The sequence below is a fragment of the Salvelinus sp. IW2-2015 genome, linkage group LG27 (genome assembly GCF_002910315.2).
Source record: "Salvelinus sp. IW2-2015 linkage group LG27, ASM291031v2, whole genome shotgun sequence".
Classification (NCBI taxonomy): Eukaryota; Metazoa; Chordata; class Actinopteri; order Salmoniformes; family Salmonidae; genus Salvelinus; species Salvelinus sp. IW2-2015.
The window spans coordinates 24,530,060-24,545,731 of NC_036867.1; the positions used below are offsets into that span (position 1 = coordinate 24,530,060).

General features: G+C 41.7%; 1 protein-coding gene across 5 annotated transcripts in view; it reads left to right on the forward strand.

Annotated features, from left to right (window-relative positions):
• LOC111953437 (cullin-2) overlaps positions 1-15,672 on the forward strand; it is a 50,180-nt gene that overhangs the window by 12,030 nt on the left and 22,478 nt on the right. For all 5 annotated transcript variants that reach the window (XM_023972694.2, XM_023972693.2, XM_023972692.2 and 2 more), the window contains exons 6-7: positions 8,000-8,082; positions 9,762-9,858. In XM_023972694.2, the coding sequence (XP_023828462.1) occupies positions 8,000-8,082; positions 9,762-9,858 (180 nt within the window). The remainder of the gene's footprint in view (positions 1-7,999; positions 8,083-9,761; positions 9,859-15,672) is intronic.

Here is a 15,672-nt window from a genome sequence, read left to right on the forward strand (position 1 = left end):
TGTTGAAGGTCTACGTTGGGTATCTCTGTTGGGCCCACTTCGGATGGCCTGGCCTTTTGTTCTCAGGTGTAAGTCTCTGATTGTCCACAAGATGTCACAATGTCCTCCCTCTTAGTTGTCTGTTTGTTTGTACTTGTTCTGTAAGAGGGGTCTCCTGAGGACGGCTAAACAGCCGTGTCGATGCTCCCAGCATGGGGATGAAAGCCATGTAGACAACCGATGATTTGAAGAGAATAACTAGATGGTCCTGCTTAAATTCATTCACCTTAGATACAGTACTTAGAACAGCTACTCAACCATAGCATTGATTGTTAAGAGGTTCCTTTGTCTTCTTCAACCTCGTGTTGCGTTTTGGAGTTGTGACTAATCGTTGACCTCGGCTGCAGCGCGTGATCATCCTAGTCTGGTATGTTAATTCTTAACTCAAATGCTTTATACCCTCGGGTAGAAAGGTATATTTCCGTCTTGCTGGTACGCTCTCTGGGTTCCCTGGGGTGTAGCTAAAGTGGTTCCTCCTTTAAAAGTTGCGAGCTTACACCGCGGGACTTAGAGGTACCCAGCATCACGGCTTTGTTGCTCCAGACCACCGCAAGGGGGAGTTAGAGCACTCATTATGTATTTGGGTCCCAAGGTTTTTATATGATCAATCATATCGAGTGGTTCCAATGGCGAATTTGACGCGAGCCACCCGTCCCTGGTAACTTTCTTCAGAAAAGATGGCTGACAAAACATTACGGTGGAAGAAAATGTAAGTAATTATAATGTTATAACGAGTCAAGCAAAAAAAATGACAATTGAGATAAATATGTTAATTGATGTAAAGACAAACGATTGTGCGTATTTTTTGGTCATAAAGGTAATTTACGAAAATTGCTTTTTAGCAAGTTAGCTAACTAGCTAACATTAGCCAACTACCTAGCTAGTGTTATGACATGAGTATGAAATTGTAATTTGTGTTGTTTAATGTTTTAGGGACTCCTGAGAAAACCAGCAAACCAGACTGTCGTCTTGTGAAACAGTGGATGTAAAGAATCTAGCAAGATAAAGCATTTACTGCAAATTGAATGTACAATTGTGTTAGCTTGCCTTGCTTATATTTGCCATGCAATGCAGCTGAAGTAACATAGCTAGGTAACTATTTATTTGCCTATTGTGGTGGAGGATAAAAATAACTGTATGCCTATGGATGTGTAGCTAGCTACAGTATGTAGCCGATCTGTGTATGGACCCTACAATGTTTGGTATGAATATTAGTTCAGAACCTATGAACCTCAGCTATCATAGTTGTTGTATCGACTTCAAGTCTGAATGGCATTAATGAAGCCTATGGATTGAGTAGAATATAATAACTTTATTGTGCCAAGGATGCAAGTCCTATATACATGTACTGTAGTTATTACCACGCATGGGATCCCCACATTGTAGCCTGTACATTGAATATATTCACTGATCATGTACTCTTTCTTGGCAGCAAATAAAGGTGCAGTTCAGGTTTGAATCTCTGTGAGACATTCTTTTTCAGTCATATCCAATAATAGGTGTATCAAACTCCATTCTTTGAATTATGCTGTGTATGCATGTATTATGCATGTATTACAATTATACACTTCAACAGTCCTGGGACATCAATGATTACACATTGTAACTATGCAATAGACTAGAAACATGATTTAAGTAAAGGCTGATTTGTAATTCATATATACAGAAAAAAACAGTACACTACACTTCCTATGCATATCTAACTCCCTTCATCTGCATTAATCTGAATACACAGGATAGGTGAAGTATTTCAATGAGATACGTAATTTCAACCAGTGGAGAATGTGAAACGCTTTATTGAAAGTTCATTATCCAGGTGTTAGAAATACATAATACATGCATTATAAATATTTAAATTGTAATATTATATTATAAATACAAGTTAAATCTGTACTTCAATGCACATATGGTGTGCATTATAAAAAAGAGGAACAAAGAGGAGGTGGGGAGAGAGGTAAAACAGGAGCAGGGAAGACAGCATATGATTTAATGAATTACAGTGCTACCCTAATTTTCTCTCAGTTCATCAAAATTACGTAGTGTCTCTAGCGGTGTCTCCTAACCAGCCTTGGGCCCCCAGTTGGTCCGAAGGTTATCTTAAGAGCGGGTGAGGTGGCGATGACAGGACTGGCTTCCTCTCTCACATCAAAACATACCTGCAGACGAGAGACAGGTGGATAGAGAGAGAGCATGATTAAGCTTTGTTTTTTATTCTAACACGGTCAGTCATCATAATCATCAGGAGGTGAAATGCAAAACTGACCTTGGATCATTAACTCTGGGACTACTACATCTCTATCTGTATTTCATTGTAAAAATCTCTTTAATAATACTTCCTGTTGACCCGACCAAATGACCTCTCACCTATGCTGTGCCCTCTGTGTCAGCCAGTTCAGATGCGGGAGGGGTTCACCAAAACAGCTGATATAACTGTGTGTGTGTAGTCTCACCTGGTGTCCACATTAAGTGGCTACAGAGTACTTTATGCTGACAAACAGACACACGAGGACCAACAATGGAAGATAATGTCATTATTAGACTTTTACATTACCAGATCTCAAATGAATACATAAATACCCCTTGAAGGTTAATGACGACTTGATCATTTGAATCCGTTGTGTAGTGCTAAGGCAATAGCTGATGAGGTGTCAGGTTCACCTCTGTACTTAAACGGTGATTATTCCAACTCTCTGTGAAATGCTGCAGATCTGCCCCGCAGATGAGGTAGTAGCACATATCCCACACAGAAGAGGTGGATATAATTTGACAGGTCATGGTAGCCTTCTTTATCCAAACTGTGCAGCAAGTTGTAGTACTGACATGTCACAGCACTCCGAACATCTCTCCATAAGTGTTCCACTCTAACAGAGAGAAAGAGGAAGGTTTTGTGGGGGGGGGGGGACCTAATCTCTGTGGTCATGTGTTCTTCCTCCATGAATAGTGAACACTGAGGTGGGTCCGAGGTTATAGAAATGCAAGTTGTGTGTGCCTCTCTGAGTGGTTACTGACTGTATGTGATGCAGACACCTATCTGAGTGAACCTGAAACATTTAAATATAGAGGGCTGTTTGTCTCACCACCGGGTTATTGCAAGGCTAACCCCCAGGGAAATCATGACTTGGTAGCAACAGGGGCTTGATAGTCCAGTGAAAATGGCTGAGTGTTTATGTAGTGTAAATCTCAAAATTACTGACATCTTAAGGTTTTTAAAAATTAATGCATGTAAGACAGGTTCCATGTACCACAAGAAAGGCAGAGAGGAAGAGAGAAAAAGAACACAGAACAGTTTAATTACCTCTGGTTATGGACACTTTTGCCAGCAGTAAAGCTTCCATGGCCTGTTCCTCAGACAGTGAACATAAATCTGTCAATATCTACATTTTCAACCCCTTGATCAGCTGGCACTCTGAAAGTAGAAAATAGCTTACTTTTTATAGATATGAAAACAGTAACTGAGATATGACCGTTCACTCTAAAGCAGCAGATYTCATTTTCAGTATCCGTCAATACAGCACAGAAAGCTGGTATTGTGGTTGTTCATTAGGTGATGCGAAATATGCAAATAAAATAATATACTTACCTTCCTTGAAAATGCATCTATACCGCCAAAGTAAAAAAAAAAAAAAGCATTGGAATTAAAAGTGAAATGTTTAACCTATTAACCTGCTTCAGTATACCTTATAAATGTATGATTTGTATCAATGTGGACGAGAGACGGGAGCAGGAACAGAGTATTTTTGCCAAGCAATGCAACAAAGCTGGATCATTCTGGCAATGATACCTGCACCATCTACATGCTGCAAAGACTCCCTAACTCTTCGCCATTGTACACGATGGCCCATTGCTTGGAGACTTCCTTTGACCATTCTAAAGCCCGCATGGGGCATCCTTGCCTTAATGGCCCTGACTTTCTGGTCTAACTCTTCATCTGACATATCAGAATAGCATTCCCGGACAGACATATTGTGTTCTTTCATCCTTCTGTAAAAAAAGCTAACCGTTCCACTGTCATGAAATATGATTATATATCGACTATGAAGCAAATAAGACATGGCCTGCTTATGAGTTGCCATGAAAGGAAGTTAGATGAATTCAAATGAAAATGGCGAGAACAGACATTCGTAGCTAAATGTTTTTGGTTAGCTTGAGAATAATAATTGCATGATTTATCATTCTACAGTATGAATGGTACATATGGTATGTATGTATCTACGTAATATAGTAGAATGTTAAGAACCGACACTGAATCGTAGGCTCTAACTACTAGCTATGTAGAAGTTGGACAGAAGAACACCCAGTGCTGCTTACCTGAGATGCCATCATCACACAGTCCTTCGTAGGTGTCCGCTATGACTTCCTTTGTGTCGGAAAGAAAGGTTGAACAGTATTGGTTGTAGCCAAACTGACACTCAAAAAATGGCCAAAATGGAAGGTGGTTGATAGCGAAATAAAATCCGAAAATCTTTTTTTATTTAAGTAAAAAAGTTGCTTTCAGAACAATTCTTTTTGATTGAAAATAAAAAAGTTTTGCTCTCGACAAAAAGACACAAACGTGGCCTCCCGGGTGGCGCAGTGGTCTAAGGCACTGCATCGCAGCGRTAGCTGTGCCACCAGAGACTCTGGGTTCGCGCCCAGGCTCTGTCGCAGCCGGCCGCGACCGGGAGGTCCGTGGGGCGACGCACAATTGGCCTAGCGTCGTCCGGGTTAGGGAGGGTTTGGCCGGTAGGGATATCCTTGTCTCATCGTGCACCAGCGACTCCTGTGGCGGGCCGGGCGCAGTGCGCACTAACCAAGGTCGCCAGGTGCACGGTGTTTCCTCCCACACATTGGTGCGGCTGGCTTCCGGGTTGGATGCGCGCTGTGTTAAGAAGCAGTGCGGCTTGGTTGGGTTGTGTTTCGGAGGACGCATGGCTTTCGACCTTCGTCTCTCCCGAGCCCGTACGGGAGTTGTAGCGATGAGACAAGATAGTAATTACTAACAATTGGATACCACGAAAAAGGGGGTAAAAAAATAAATAAAAAGACACAAACGTACCTCCACAGCATATAACAATTTGCCTGTGAATAACCAGACCTTCATACAAACTTGCTATACCGAATTATTGACGAACAACCGAAGATGCTGCCATATCCTGCCAGCACGCCCATAAGCGAGCCACTCAGGTGGAGAATGACGCGTGGAAGAGGGCGAGGAACGAGATGGGAATAACAACAATTTGTTGCAAGTTGGGGAGGAGGGCTAATAGCTGAACAATAGACTATTCAACATTTACTAAAGAATAGTCTAATAGCCGAGCTAGGTGTGAAAATAACCAATCATATCACAGACCAAATTTGCCCTAACGACCAAGGGGGAGTTAGAGCACTGATTATGCTTTTGGGTCCCAATGCACTACTGTGTCTCTAACTGACAATGAATGGGCAAAATAAACCAAATAATAAACTGATAATTGGGCACGACTTCAAATGAAACATGCAGGAAGCAGGTTTCGAACCTTTAACCTTCTTGCCCTAAGTCCAGCGCGCTATCGACTGTGCACCAAAAGCATGCTCGAGCCGCTAGAACACGTCCTCGCAGTAGCTTGCTACTCAATGTAATAAAGTAATGACTTTTCAAATAAGTTAACTCGCCCGTTTTGTTGGCTGACAATTTATTCTAACTACCCAACGTTTATTGACTTGATTATTCCAGTCATTCTTCGCTTAACTAAATGGTATAGTCTTTGTGAGTTCTCAATGGACATTCAGGGGCTTTCTTAAATTCGCTCTGGTTATATCTGATTTCAGAGCACTCTCGTCTGAGTGTACCAGAGCGCAGAATAAGGAATTTACGATCGCTCAACACCTGTTTAATATGGCCGGTGACAGTAAACATCGGCAAAAGAGCGTAATTAAATTGTTTCCAGCAGCACAGTTACAGTCACCAACTCTCTGGTTAACACGAAAACTGCCTAACCAGCTCTGCTAGGGCGAGTAAAATGGTCAGAGTGGTCTCATTTGTGTCTGGAAGTAGCTAGCAAGCTAGCCAACGTTAGCTTAGGTGCTTGACTGCCGTTGTAAGGCCAGAACGCTCAAATCAACCCTACTCCATGGCCCGAACGTCCAGTGTGCGGTCTGAATTTACAAACGGACAACGCTCTGAATTTATGAGCCAGGCACTCCAGATTGAATTTAACTAGGCAAGTCAGTTAAGAACAAATTCTTATTTACAAGGACCGCCTACTCCTTCCTCACCGTCGGGGAATTGAGCCCCGGTCTCCCGCGTGCCCTGCCTGCACAACACAGGGATTKTTTTGCTAAATAGCCCAGTACTGTACTGCCGACCGTCACGTTGTACAGCGCCATATTTTCCGTTCCATCCTAACAGAAACCCAGAGGGTTTTTCATTTTTCATGGAATAGAAACACCATAATATTAATCAAATTCATTAAGCAAGTACCAGTCAAATGTTTGGACACACATACTCATTCCAGGATTTTTCTTTATTTTTACTATTTTCTATATTGTAAAATAATAGTGAAGACATCACAACTATGAAATAACACATATGGAATCGGTTAAGAACAAATTCTTATTTACAAGGACAGCCTACTCCTTCCTCCCCGTCAGGGAATTGAACCCCGGTCCCCCGCGTGCCTGCATTTTGTAGTACAGACATGGCTTGCTCTCCCTTATGTAAGGAATTAGGCACTTTCCCAGGTTTACTACAGTATGTACTGGAGGCCAAGTTTACTTGTCAGACTGCACAGTAGCCTAATAAACAAATGCAGGAGGCTTATATCTTCAAAATGCTTTAAATGCTTTATTATCCAAATGTAAAATAATATACTGTACAGTACTGTACTTCTTCAGCATCATTATGCTTTCGTTAATAAATGAATGACAAAAATATGAATGACAAAATGCAGATGTTGATTTAGGTATGGTTCCATAAGGAATTACTATGGGAATAAATGTCACTGATTTACATAAATATTGGAACAAAGTTGTCTAATGAAGGCAAACAATTTAGAATCCTCCAATCCTCTTATGCTGTAGCCTACTCCCGACCGTCACGTTGTACAATGCCATATTTTCCATTCCATATTTTCCATTCCATCCTAACGGAAACCCTGAGGGTTTAATTTTTTGTTTTTCTCGGAATAGAAACACCATAATATTAATCAAATTAATTTAGCCAAATTTCTTAAAATCAATCCCATATACTATGTTATTACAAAAAAGGTTTTACATTCTCTGGTAATGCCAATATGGTAGACTATCAAATGCTTCTCAAAGATGCCCTATGGTGGTCAAACTAGCACTAACTTGCATTAACAGAAAAAAATGGCTGACAATTTGATAACGTGTCACAGAATGCTGCAGCAGCCCGCACAAGGTGTGTTGCAGTATGACACAACTATTAAAGGAGCAACCAATGTAGTTACGAGGCAAGGTATCACAATTTACTATGATCTCGATAGACATCTTCAATCACCGTCTCATCTTCACAAAAACATTCTCTTTAATCTGGATATTTTCTACACAACTTAAAGAATGTAAACATCATATACACATTATGAAAACGCTTCAAGTTAGTGTTTGTCATAACATCTTCCTTTAACTTTTAATGACATCACAAAATAGATATACATTTTACATATTCCACCTCTCATTGTTACCAGCATTTGGAGGATGAAATATAGTGTCCATGGTTTGATGTTCTAGTTTTGGGCTGTAAACTCTTCATAAGGCACACAGATACATTCCAATCGCCCATGCTAGAGCAGAAAGGAATTGTCTCCTGCCTTACAATTTTGGATGGGCGTGAGGTGTCATAAAATCCCCACATCTATCCCTCCCCTCTCTGCGGGTGAGAGAGAGTTCTGTAGAGCTGATACACTGTAACCTGATCATTTGGATCCTCACAGGAGAGTCATGACAATATGCTCATACAATTCTCCCCACTTTGTCATTTCAGCTAGCACTAGACATGTGGAGGAAGCTGATGATCGAGCCACTGCAAGCTGTCCTGATCCGGATGCTGCTCAACGAAATCAAAAAGTTGGTTCTTGGTTGATATGTACAGTAGGATTCAGCAGGGCTAGCCTGGGAGGAGAAATGCTTGAATCTTTCCACATTTTGTTACGTTGCAGCTAGGTTTGCAAAATTCCGGGAACTTTCAATAAATTCCCTAGTTTTCCCGAAATCCCTGGTTGGAGGATTCCTGGAATCAGGAGGGAATGAGCAGGAAATCTGGATTCCTCCAACTAGGATATCTGGAAAAACAAAGGAATTTATTGAAAGTTTCTGGAATTTTGCAACCATAGTTGCAGCCTTATTCAAAAATTAAAATTCCTCATCATTCTGCACACAATACCCCATAATGACGAAGCAAAAACGTTTTTTTTAGAATGCTCCGAGACAGGATTGTGTCGAGGCACAGATCTGGGGAAGGGTACAAAAACATTTCTGCAGCATTGAAGGTCCCTAAGAAAACAGCAGCATCATTCTTAATTGGAAGAAGATTAGAACCACCAAGCCTTTTCCTAGAGCTGGCCGCGCGGCCAAACTGAGCAATCGGAGGAGAAGGGCCTTAGTCAGGGAGGTGACCAAGAACCCGAGCTCCAGAGTTCCTCTGTGGAGATGGGAGAACCTTCCAGAAGGACAACCATCTCCGCAGCTTTCCACCAATCAGGCCTTTGTGGTAGAGTGTTCAGACGGAAGCCACTCCTTAGTTAAAGGCACATGACAGCCTGCTTGGACTTTGCCTAAAGACTCTCAGACCTGGCCTGAATGCGAAGAGTCACACCTGGAGGAAACCTGGCACTATCCTACGGTGAAGCATGGTATCACAGCATCATCATGCTGTGGGGTTGTTTTTAAGCGGCAGGGACTGGGAGACTAGTCAGGCTTGAGGAAAAGATGAATGGAGCAAAGTACAGAGAGATCCTTGATGAAAACCTGCTCCAGAGCGCTCAGGACCTCAGACTGGGGCAAAGGTTCAGCTTCCAACAGGACAACAACCCTAAGCACACAGCCAAGACAATGCAGGAGTGGCTTCGGGACATGTCTGAATGTCCATGAGTGGCCCATCCAGAGCCCCGACTTGAACCCAATCGAACAACTCTGGAGAGACCTGTGCGCTCCCCATCCAGCCTGACAGAGCTTGAGAGGATCTGCAGAGAAGAATGGGACAAGCTCTTCAAATACAGATGTGCCAAGCTTGTAGCGTCATACCCAAGAAAACTCGAGGCTGTAATCGCTGCCAAAGGTGCTTTAGCAAACTACTGAGTAAAGGATCTGAATACCTATGTAAATATGATATTTTTGTTTTTATTTTAGCAAAAATGTCTAAACATGTTTTTGCTTTTTCATTGTGGGGTATTATGTTTAGATTGACGAGGGGAAAAACATATCAAGGGGTCTGAATACTTTCCGAATGGACTGTAGGTCTAAAATGACCCGTGCTTCTATTTAGCGGTTTGTGATTGTCTTAATGACTTGATCTCTGGGTTTGTTTCTGTGAAGGTAAAGGATGAACATTCGCTCTGTTCTGACCGTATCTATTACTGTGTTATAGCAGGCTAATACAGTTCAGGGTTACTGTTAGGCAGCTTTTGATATGTAATTTAAAACCACAAGTCACCATTTACTCTTTTATTTACATTCTCTAGCTAGGCACAGGTTAATGCTCAACAGAAATAGTATCACTAATTGAGCTTGTCGTTCTTCTCTTCCAGTGACCGGTGTGGCGAAGACCCAAATCAGAAAGTAATCCATGGGGTTATCAACTCCTTTGTTCATGTTGAACAGTACAAGAAAAAGTTTCCTCTGAAGGTAAGCAGCTGTGCTATGTTGGAATCTAATAATACTAATTTATTTAACTTTTCCAGAAAATAATCTAAAAGTGCATAGAAAGCAAAACAAACAACATCTTTAAATTGAGATGTTAGAGATGGAGGTTGAATGTCTCCATTTGGCTTCAGATGAAAGGCTGGGAGTTCAGATTGGAAAGGCAGTGTAACTTCAGCAGATGGTACAAGCAGAGAGAGAAAAAAAGACAGCGCTTCACCAATGCACCACATCTGCTTCTCCGACAGTCAGTTCCTCCATAGGATCCGCTCCTCCGTAGGTACTGGTCCTCCATTGCAGAACATGTAGCACCCACCTGGGTTAGGCCACGGGTGCTGAAAAGCGCTCGAAAAGGCAGTGGTTAAGAACAGTCCCTGAGGCTATTTTGCCATCTCTGCAGTACTTGTTGTAATTCTTCCTGACAGATGAAAAAATAAAAGCCGGGGCTGCATTATTTGAATCCAAACTGTTGAGCGTGAAAAACGCTGCAGCATTGCAGTTCTTGACACAAACCGTTGCACCTGGCAGCTACTACCATACCCCGTTCAAAGGCACTTAAATATTTTGTCTTGCCCATTCACCCTCTGAATGGCACACATTCTCAATTGTCTCAAGGCTTAAAAATCCTTCTTTATCCTATCTTCTGCCCTTCATCTACAGTGATTGAAGTGGATTTAACAAGTGACATCAATAAGGGATCATAGCTTTCACTTGGTCAGTCTGTCATTAAAAGAGCAGGTGTTCTTGACCTCAACCCCGTGGAACACTTTTGGGATGAATTAGAACGCCGACTGCAAGCCAGGCCTAATCGCCCAACATCAGTGCCCAACCTCACTAATGCTTTTACGGCTGAATGGAACCAAGTCCCCACAGCAATGTTCCAACATCTAGTGGAAAGCCTTCCCAGAAGAGTAGAGGCTGTTATAGCACCAAAGGGGGGACCAACTCCATATTAATAAATGTACATGATTTTGGAATGAGATGTTTCGACAAGCACGTGTCCACATATTTCTGGCCGTGTGTTGTGTGTGCGTGCGAGCGCGCAGTACCAGTTAAAAATGTTAGACACACCTACTCATTCAAGGGTTTTTCTTTATTTTTACTATTGTCTACATTGTAGAATAATAGTGAAGACATCAAACCTATGAAATAACACATATGGAATCATGTAATAACCAGAAAAGTGTTAAACAAATCAAAATTATTTTATATTTGAGATTCTTCAAGTAGCCACTCTTTGCCTTGATGACAGCTTTGCACACTCTTGGCATTCTCTCAACCAGCTTCATGAGGTGGTCACCCGGAATGCATTTCAATTAACATTTCAATGTGCCTTCTTAAAATTTTGTGGAATTTCTTTCCTTCTTAATGCGTTTGAGCCAATCACAGTTGTGTTGTGACAAGGTAGGGGTGGTATACAGAAGATAGCCCTATTTGGTAAAGTATAAATTCCATATAATGGCAAGAACAGCTCAAATATGCAAGGAGAAACGACAGTCCATCATTACTTTAAGACAGCCTTTCTTAAAGTATGGGTCGCTACCCAAAGTGGGTCACGACATGTCAGAGTACATTTTTTAATTATTTAATTAATTACTGGAATTGATATGGCCAAGTGCATCTGCGCTCTCTGTTCAGGGCTCGCTCTGCTTAGCAGCCGTCTCTGCTCAGTATGGCAGCTGCGCGAGTGAGAGAGGGAGATGCCCGTGTGCTTCGCGATTTACCRGATATTTTTTTCTGCAGTTTTCTTGAAGATCACTCCACGACACACACGATGCAGCGCTGTCGTTCAAGCCACTGTCTTGTTATTCCCACTTGCCATCACTCACCGCTGTCATGAAATGGACTCATGCTAGCCACATATAAACTTATAACGAGGAGCTCCCACAATGTGTTTTGTACGGCGAAGTGCTCAGTAATGAGTCTCTCATAACGAACAAATTAATAAAACGACACGTCCTGACCAAACATCCACAGCAAGATGGTAAACCCAGGGAGTTCTTTCAGAACAGGGCAGAATGCTTCAGGAAACAGTGCTTCGACAGTGGAAAAGTAAGTCAACTAGCAAGGCATTGTTGTCATTTTATAACAGTTGAGTAAGTATATAAGTGGAAATAAGGGGGTACTAACTAACGCTCATAGTAGTAGATGTAAGTATCTCTTTCAAACAATAAGTGGAAATAAGGGGGTACTAACTAACGCTCATAGTAGTAGATGTAAGTATCTCTTTCAAACAATCCCCTGGCCTTGTACATAGCTAATAGCTAACATTCGCCAAAGCAAGCTAGCTACTGATAGTGCAACCCTAGTAACAGTACAGATGAAGATGAAAAATGATCAGGCCTACTGTACATCTTACTGTAGAAATTATTGTTGAAAACAAGTCTAGGTTGGAACTGTTGCTGTTAAAATATAATACTACGTTTTATTCTGAACTGGAATAGCCTGATTGAAGCAAGATGCTTTTTGAGGCAAACACACTCACACAGTTCTGGGATGCTCATCTACAGCAGGAAGCGGTCTCCTGCCTGACTGAGAAAGCAGTAGATATTCTGGTCCAGTTTGGCACCACATACCTATGCGAGTCAGGGTTCTCAACTCTGACATACTTCAAAAACAAGTATTGAAACAGTTTCAAGGCTGAGCATGACCTCAGTATTGCACTGTCAAAAACAGAGCCCAGAATATAGACATGCTCTCATTAGGACTGTGTGTGTGTGTGTGTGTTTTCTGGTCTACATCTTTGTGATGTGATAAATCAGTTTATTCCAGTTCAGAATGAAAATGATTTATTGTATTTTAACAGCAACAGTTCCAACCTAGACAGATATGTAAGAGTGTTTTTAATGGGGAAAATAATCATTAATAGATATTTATATGGATATTTCATTGTTATTTGTTTTTGTCTATATTGCATTTGTTTTAGGCATAAGGGCAATGAAATGTACCAATATTTATGTATAGTTGCATATTTCTCGAAGCTTGGGTCCCAGGAAAACACAGAATTTCTCATTTGTGTCCCAGGCTGAAAAAGTTTAAGAACCCCTGCTTTAAGACATTAAGGTCAGTCAATCTGGAAAGTTTGTGCAGTCACAAAAACCATCAAACGCTATGATGAAACTGGCTCTCATGAGGACCACCACAGGAAAGGAAGACCCAGAGTTACCTGCAGAGGATAAGTTCATTAGAGTTACCAGGCTCAGGAATTGGCAATTAACTGCACCTCAGATTGCAGCCCAAATAAATGCTTCACAGAGTTCAAGTAACAGACACATTTCAACATCAACTGTTCAGAGGAGACTGTTTGAATCAGGCCTTCATGGTCTAATTGCTGCAAAGAATCCACTACTAAAGGACACCAGTAAGAAGAAGAGACTTGCTTGGGCCAAGAAACACGAGCAAAGAACTCCTTCAAGACTGTTGGAAAAGCATTCCAGGTGAAGCTGGTTGAGAGAATGCCAAGAGTGTGCAAAGCTGTCAAGGCTTTGGGTGGCTATTTGGGTGGCTATTTGAAGAATCTAAAATATATTTTGATTTGGTTAACACTTTTTTCCTTACTACATAATTCCATATGTGCTATTTCATAGTTTTGATATCTTCACTATTATTCTGCAATGTAGAAAATAGTAAAAAAAGAACCTTGGACACACCTACTCATTCAAACTTTTGACTGGTACTGTATATACTCGTGGAAAGAAGCACCTTGCTCTTGCTTGCTCTATATAAAATAGGCTACAGTGTTTATAATGAACTGACAGGGAAGTTTGAATGGCGAAAGCTTCTCTGGTGTGATGTGATCACATTGGCTGGTGTTCAAAAAAACATAAACGGGAATCCTCTGTTTACCCACACCCAATGTTTGTTTACAATGAAATGTATTACGTCAGAATGCCCAATTTTTCCAATCAAATGTATTAAGTTGATTTCCGATCAGTCTAATTTGCATAAACATTGTGATTGGATGATAGCTGTGAGGGTTATCGAATCAGGATCAAATCCTCTGATCTCGAGCTCATTAATGATAGAATGTTCATGTTTGAAGATTGCCGAAAGGTCTATCTCTTTGGCAAATGACAGGAGTGACGAGTGGAAAGTAATAGCTGAATAGAGATGGCAACCAGGCTAGTAAACTCCTGGGTACACTCACAATGGCTGCCTGGTATTGTGATGCAATAATTTCAATGGTAATGTACACTAAACAAAAATATAAACGCAACAAATGAAGTTTTGGTCCCATGTTTCATGAGCTGAAATAAAAGATCCCAGTCCTTTTCCATAAGCACAAAAAGTGTATTTTCAAAAATTTTGTGCAAAAATGTGTTTACATCCCTGTTAGTGGGATGTCAAGAAGCTGATTAAGCAGCATGAACATTACACAGGTGCACCTTGTGCTGGGGACAATAAAAGGCCACTAAAATGTGCAGTTTTGTCACACAACACAATGCCACGGATGTCTGAAGTTTTGAGGGAGCGTGCAATTAGCATGCTGACAGCAGAAATGTCCACCAGAGTGATTGCCATAGGATTTAATGTTCCTTTCTCTACCATAAACCGCCTCCAACGTCGTTTTAGAGAATTTGGCAGTATGTCGAGCCGGCCTCAAAACCGCAGTCGGTGTGTAGTCACACCAGCCCAGGACCTCCACATCCGGGATCGTCAGACCAGCCACCCGGACAGCTGATGAAACTGTGGGTTTGCACAACCTTAGAATTGCGCTACAAACTGTCAGAAACCGTCTCAGGGAAGCTAATCTGCGTGCTCATTGTCCTCACCAGCGTATTGACCTGACTTCAGTTCGGCGTCGTAACCGACTTAATTGGGGAAATGCTCACCTTCGATTGCCACTGGAGAACTGTGCACTTCACAGATTAATTCTGGTTTCAACTGTACCGGGCAGATGGCAGACATTGTGTATGACGTTGTGTGGGCGAGCGGTTTTCTGATGTCAACGTTGTGAACAGAGTGCCTCATGGTGTCTGTGGGGTTATGGTATGTGCAGGTATAAGCTACGGACAACGAACACAATTGCATTTGATCGATGTCAATTTCAATGCACAGAGATATCGTGACGAGATTCTGAGGCCCATTGTCGTGCCATTCATCCGCCGGTCTCARCTCATGTTTCAGCATGATAATGCGTGGTCCCATTTCACAAGGATCTGTACACAATTCCTGGAAGCTGAAAACGTCTCAGTTCTTCCGTGGCCTGCACATGTCACCCATTGAGCATGTTTGAGATGCTCTGGATCAACGTGTACAACAACGTGTTCCAGTTCCCGCCGATATCCAGCAACTTCGCACAGCCAGTGAAGAGGACTGGCACAACATTCCACACTAGTTAGCGTTAGCTCACAAAACTACCTTTAACTTCTTTCATACTGGACACAGAGATGTAAAATGGTATCCATGAAAGCGGCATTCTCCGACGATGGAGAGAGTCAGTTCATGGCTTGAGTGGAGATAACTGGTCAGAGGATGGTATATGATGATTTGTGTAGTAGCCTAGGCTATAGGTCCAATACATTATCACCGCATGTTGGCTATGTTTGAATTGCCCAGCCAATATTGTTCTTCTCAGAAAAMTGTTAAAAAAAAWATATATATATATATCAAAACTTGAGGTATATGATCTCACCGGTAATGAATTGATCAATTGTTGTATTGCTTGTGAGGCACAGCTGAGGTAGCATACATTGAAATACATTTTTGTTTTTTCTGGGCTGATGGTGCCTGCATCTGATGGTCAGTCTCAGTGGAGGGATGTGTAGAGCAGTCTCTCACCGTTCCTCCGCTCTCCCT